The 6143-nt window shown below is 32.6% G+C and overlaps 1 protein-coding gene across 1 annotated transcript; it reads right to left on the reverse strand.

Annotated features, from left to right (window-relative positions):
* Window positions 1–379: 379 nt before the first annotated feature.
* On the reverse strand, window positions 380–5326 carry LOC137823758 (WAT1-related protein At1g44800-like). The gene is made up of 7 exons (XM_068629017.1): window positions 4449–5326; window positions 4000–4062; window positions 2522–2638; window positions 1617–1857; window positions 1204–1362; window positions 884–1035; window positions 380–799 (listed from the first exon to the last, which is right to left on the reverse strand). Exons 1-7 carry the CDS (start codon window positions 4658–4660, stop codon window positions 586–588), a joined length of 1158 nt encoding a protein of 385 aa, XP_068485118.1. The 5' UTR covers window positions 4661–5326; the 3' UTR covers window positions 380–585.
* Between the last annotated feature and the right edge of the window lie 817 nt (window positions 5327–6143).

Consider the following 6143-nt stretch of genomic DNA (forward strand, 5'->3'; position numbering starts at 1 on the left):
CTATTAGTAATTGTTTCCTTCCATTTAAAAATAATAAGAATTTTTTTAGGAAAAATAAATAAAAATATCTTTATTTGTCCTCATCATCTAAATTTATTGTATTTAAATAGTTGTCATTTTATATGTATATTTTTCTTGTTTTTCACTTCTAATATACAATCAAATAACTTAATTATTTCACTTTTTTTTCTTTATTTTCAAATTCTTTCTTTCCCTTTTATTTTTTTCCTCCCTTAACTTAGTGTATATTACCTTTAATAAATTAAAGAAATAATAAAAAATGAATAAAATATAACACAGTAGAGAAAATCCTAAAGAAAAATAAAATGCACAAAAGAGTAAACCGAGAGAAAGAGAATATCTCAAGGACAAAAACAGAGACAAGCATGAATGAGTTATTTTTCTCTTACTTAAGCTCCAGGAACATACAAAGGGTCAAAGCAAAACAAGAAAAAAGGTAGATAGCAAAACGCAGCCTCTATAGCGGGCACTGAGGGAAGGATTTGAACATAGCAAAAAATCCCTCTAGATATCATTTTAATAATTAGTAGGAAAATCTTTATGGTAATAGTCCTAAGGGACCTATTATGTTCTTGGTGATGCAAGAACATTCTTTCCTGCTCCAGAAGGAACATTGATCTCAATGCTGTCAAAAATGCCTGATCCTGATGCTGCACTGTCCTTAATTGGCAATTCTTGGCCTTCACTTTTCTCTGCCTCGGTTTTGTTCACATTGTCTTTGCTTTTTCCCCATACCACTGTGTAAAGTCCACTCACAATGATAATTGCTCCAATTACACTGCAAATAAACCACACTTTAATTTTGGCATTGATAATGAAGAGAGAAACTATATATGTTAATAGAACATTGCATGCTTCTTACCTTCCCATGTAAACTTGCTCAGCCAAGACAATGGATCCCAATGCAGCAGTGATAATCATACATAGTGGACTGAAAGAAGTCACAAACACAGGTCCACGTTCCCTGGTCACAACTCCTTGTACATAGTATGCCATTCCAGAACACACCACACCCTAGTAAGTTATCAAAACATGTTGTTAATTAGTTGAACCATTAACCATTAGACTAAATAATTAGTCTATAGGGTTGAAAGCATGGTTATTAATTGTTAATGAATTGAAAAGTGTATAAGGTATATGAGCAACAAATGGGTAGGTAGAATAGTATGAAAAGGTGCTCACAGAATAAACACAAGCAAGGAGCCTTGAGTCGATGCCTATGGACCACACACTCATGTCACGTTCAAATATAAAGCTTGCAATTGAACCCTCAAAAATGCCCAAAAAGCAAATCCAAGCTGTGACTGAGAGCTCTGCCGGGTACATCTTCAATGTGAAGGACTATAATCCACAAAGCACAGTACAAGATGACACTCATCAGTACAAGAACATTTTTATTTTAAACTTTTGCTTAGATAAAATGAGAATCAATATAATTTTTTTCTAACCATAGCTGATATGAATTTTAAGGCCGTCAACATGTTTAACTTGTAATAATTTAAGGTTGCCTTGTTATGTAAAAGTATGTATACTACTTGGTCATAGCATAATTAATAAATGAAAGTAAAAGAAAGTGCAAGGATAGTGTGTTATACCTGCAAGATAAAGAAACTGGCCCAACCACCACAACTTGCTAGGAGCATTACTGTGCCAAGCACCCAGTTTTGTTCAGATGGTTGTGTGGTGCTGCCACTTTCCTGGTGGTTTGCTTGACCCTTGACGAACTGAAGGGCAGAGCCTTTGTACAAGGTCATAACCATGGCTCCTGTGACTGTTACTGCGGTTCCAATTACCTTGGCCACGCTGTGTATTTTTCTCAAATTCACTGTCTCTAACCTGGTTACCACATTGCAGGAATATAATATGATCAGGCATGATGCATCCCTTGAAATTCTTGTTTTGTTGCTTAACGCAACTTCCAAACACACATTGCGTTGGATTGCATTACATCTAAGTCTTGATTGATATATATTATGAATATTCTTAAAAGTGTGTGAGAATGACCCATTTGTGCTGCCACATGTCAACGGGTGGTCCCATACCATGCATGGTCTTGTCCATCACTATAATGAAAATCTCCTCTAATTGATCGTGTCTGTTGTCTCTGCTGTTCCACTAATTAAATTTCACCCACTAATAATGAATCAAATTTTGTCTCTCCTAATATTTACTTTTAGTATTTATATTTATTATAATTTATTTCAGTTTCTTACTTTAAAAACTTGTATTTTTGTTAAATGGATAACAAAATATTCTTAGTAGAAAATAATCACAAAAGTGGCATCTTTTCTTTTGAAATGTTCGAACAGAAATTATTAAATCAAGGGTGATAATATAACTGTCAAGAATATATATATATATATATATATATATATATATATGTGTGTGTGTGTGCGCTGTACAGTACTCAGTTCCTCCTCGTGTGAGTGTGCCTTTACTTTTGCGTAAGAGAACTAGCTGTCATTAGTATTATGGTGAAAGGATTGAAGCATCTAGTTACCTGAATATAAGTGCCATTATAAAAGTAATGGCTGGGAGAACATTAACTGTGGCCGATGCAAACGTTGTTGAGGTGTTCTTCATCCCCATGTTGTACAAGTTTTGGTCAAGCACTGGCCTGTTTTCATCACAGTTATCAGATCACAAATTCTGTAAGGAAATAAACACTATTTTTTTTATAATAAATAAAAAGTACCATGTAATATGTAATTCATAACTTCTTAATTACAATGTTGTAGCATTAAAATTTAATTCAAATCTATGAAAAAAGTCACATCTCAAAGTACAGAAAGATGCGCCTATTTCGTACTTAGACTAGATGGTAGATTCTCTGTACAAAAAGGGATGTCTCTATTTGTCATATTCTGTCTCAGTTTTTTCATTTTCTGCTTTTTTTATAAGCCGAATTTTGTTGACATAGTTTATACCTGCCTGAGGTTATATTGGTGAGATGAAAAAATAGTTCAATCTATAGGTTATATCTGTGGTTGAACATGAACAGGCTAATGATTTTCTTCAAAGAGTAACACTAGAGGCATTAGTATCCTTTTCCATTGCATAATGATTAAAATAAGGAAAGGAAAATCATAATCATGATTAAACTAATTTAGTTGCTTAAACTTTAGAGACAGACATCTAGTTGAAATTGAAGTCTTATTAGAAAAAAAAACAATCAAACTTTTGTAGAAACCATATGATCATATTTTTTTTATCATCAGAAACCATTTGATCATGGAAAGCTATAATGAGTTTTTATTATTATTCATGAACCAAATGTGTTATATTATATTTACTATTTTTTGGTGGATTGCTTCCTTCGGTATGATGTGTCCACTAGAAATGGTGGGTCCATACGATGAAGCCCCATTGTCGAGTTGTCGCATATCTAATGTGTGATATTTTGGAAATCGAAATTAATTTTCCTTAATGCTCTGTTTAAAATATGACTGATTTATATATAAGAGTTGAAACACAGTATTTCTATTAATTTATTGTTGATAAAAAAAATTGTTAATTTTTTTACCATTTTTGGTTTTCAACGAGGCACACAACAGAACCGATTAGCAAGCTAGACGCCATAAAAAAAATAAGTAGCCGGTGTTTAATGAAATTATTTGTTGGTTTAGAAGACTTTTATTAATCTGTACATTTTCTTAATTGAAAAATTTAAATCCATGTTTTATGAAAATGGGTTGAATAATTTCTTCTATCAAAGGTAGGCTTTATTCAACAGGGAAGAATATAGACTTTGTCTTTCAAAGGTAGTATTTAGTAATAATTAATATTAAGGATAAGGGTGTAGGTGTCATAGACATAGCTAGAAAAGCATGCATGCATGTGTACTACTTCAAATATTTTTCAGTTGGGTCTATGAAGGGACTTAGAAGAAACAAACAAAAAGATACTATATTTAGTTTTTCAAATATATATATATATATATATATAGTGATACGTGTTGAGAGGGTTGAAGAGCCTTACTCAAGGAAACCAAGTGCTGCTAGCCTCAGGAACACAGGGAGAGTCATCTTTGGTCGTATTTTTCTGTAAAAAGGAAACATCAAAACACAAACACTTATAAATCGTCGCAAGTTAATTAAAGAAAAAAGTTAAAATAGCTACAAAAGGCATAAAACGGAAGAAACATTACTTTTTGTACGTGATAGTTGTGCGGTAGAGGGATGATAAACGTGAAAACTTTTTGCATGGATTTATTTTTCCTCTCATAAAATTTTGGTATGTTTGTGCTTATTAATATTAATGAAATAAGGAAACAGACAACATAGAATGTGTGTTTGTTTTTTAACAATCTTAGTCTAGAAAAAACACGTTGAAAGGAACAGGTTGAAGATGCTATAAGGTGAATAGAAAAAGAGTTAAAAACTGATGAAAAAGGTTGAGAAGAAAGATTTGAGGAGGAGAGAAAAGACCTTTCAAGAAAAAATGCAAAAGGGGCCATGATGAGAGTGGCAACTATATGACGGTACACTGAGAGTACCCAATGGCTCATGCCATGCTTGAAAGAAACCATGGTGATGATGTACATTCCTGAGTAACCAAACTGAAGGGACACCATAGCCAGGTAAGGCTTAGCCTTGTTGAACCCTTTACCAAATCCACTAGAAGCATTTTCATTTTCCATTTTGTAGCTAACACAAAGCACACACACCACTCCCTCACAGACTCACTAACGAGCTATTTGGTTCACTTGTGAGTTTGTGGATGACATACTTAGAATGATGAACAGCCTTTTTATAGGCCACAAAAGCAAAATTTCAAGACGCACCGGTTTTTGCAGTAGTGCATGGCACTAACTCTCTCACCTCAATTTTCATTCCCACAGATTCCCTTATCCATTAGGGAAAAAAAGAAACATATTCCGAGTACAATTTCTAGAATAATGTTATATTTTTCTTATAGAATAATGTTATATATATGTTTAATAGAATAAAAAAAATGTAAGAAAAATGTCTTTTGTATATCTGTGGAAAATAGTTCATGTTGCTCTCTCTCTCTCTCTCTCTCTCATCATGGCCCCTTTGTGTTTGTTTATGAGTGGGGACATTTGATTTCAATGGTAACCAAGTGGAAAAATAGTGCTTAGACATGACGCATGCAAATCAATGATATATTTTCTTAAGGGGTATTACGTAAGAATGGATGCTATAGTTTGTACAACATTGAGAACCATGGAAAGATTGAAAAAAATCACCAAGTAGGGTTTTAACCTATGGTTACAATGTGCATATATAATATTATAAGTAGCTTATCCCAAAGTAAAATAGAAGAAGAAGAAACAAATAAATATATATATAAAATGAGTTACTGGTGTGGATGCATACTGATATATATGTAGATGTCATAATCCTTAATGATTGATGTGTGATATCTTATTTGAGTTGAAGACATATATCTCTACCTGGGGTTGGAGATTTGAACATCTAATTTAACACGGCTATGCTATGGTTTAGACATTATTTGACAATTATTGTGAAGGTTGAAATAAGAAGTGATGATGAAGTATGAAGGTAGCTAATAGGAAAATTCCATTTTTGTTATGTATGGTTGAGAAGTTAGTGCGAGTGACGTGGGGAGTAGTCATTCACAGATACCGTAGAATGATAGTGGATGGATCTGATACATGTTTCAACGTCAGAGGGGTCATGCTCAATTATTTTAAACAATGAAAGAAAAGGATAATGAGAGTGATTAACAAATTGGTGGCCTCCTTGGATTTCAATTACAACAAATTACACTTGATTATCCACTCATGCCATTTGCGTATGGAATACCTCTTCACCTCAACTTGTCTTCTCAATTCTCATTTCTTGGATTATCTCAAACCCAAATATGTTTCATATTAGGAAAGACAATAACAAAACTTCTCGACCAATTCTTTTTCATTTATGTCTTCATATCATCAATCTTTTCTCATCACAAAAATATATATAATTTTTAAGTATTTTTTGTATTCTTGTTTTATAGAAAACTACTTCTACAAGACCAAAATATGTATCTAGAGAAATCTACGTATAATTTAAGTAATGTTAACATTCTAAATGTCCATTATTATAAATAATGCCTTAAATGTTAAGCATAATTGACAATTAATTTATAAGAAAATA

Source organism: Phaseolus vulgaris, chromosome 8 (genome assembly GCF_000499845.2).
Source record: "Phaseolus vulgaris cultivar G19833 chromosome 8, P. vulgaris v2.0, whole genome shotgun sequence".
In the NCBI taxonomy this organism is placed as follows: domain Eukaryota; kingdom Viridiplantae; phylum Streptophyta; class Magnoliopsida; order Fabales; family Fabaceae; genus Phaseolus; species Phaseolus vulgaris.

Coding starts and splice junctions, on each gene's coding strand:
- LOC137823758 (XM_068629017.1), bottom strand. CDS start 4,660: ATGGAAAATGAAAATGCTTCTAGTGGATTTGGTAAAGGGTTCAACAAG. Junction 1,858..2,521: donor ATAATGGCACTTATATTCAG/GTAACTAGATGC, acceptor TGTGGTAACCAG/GTTAGAGACAGTGAATTTGA. Junction 1,363..1,616: donor CCAGTTTCTTTATCTTGCAG/GTATAACACACT, acceptor TGTGGATTATAG/TCCTTCACATTGAAGATGTA.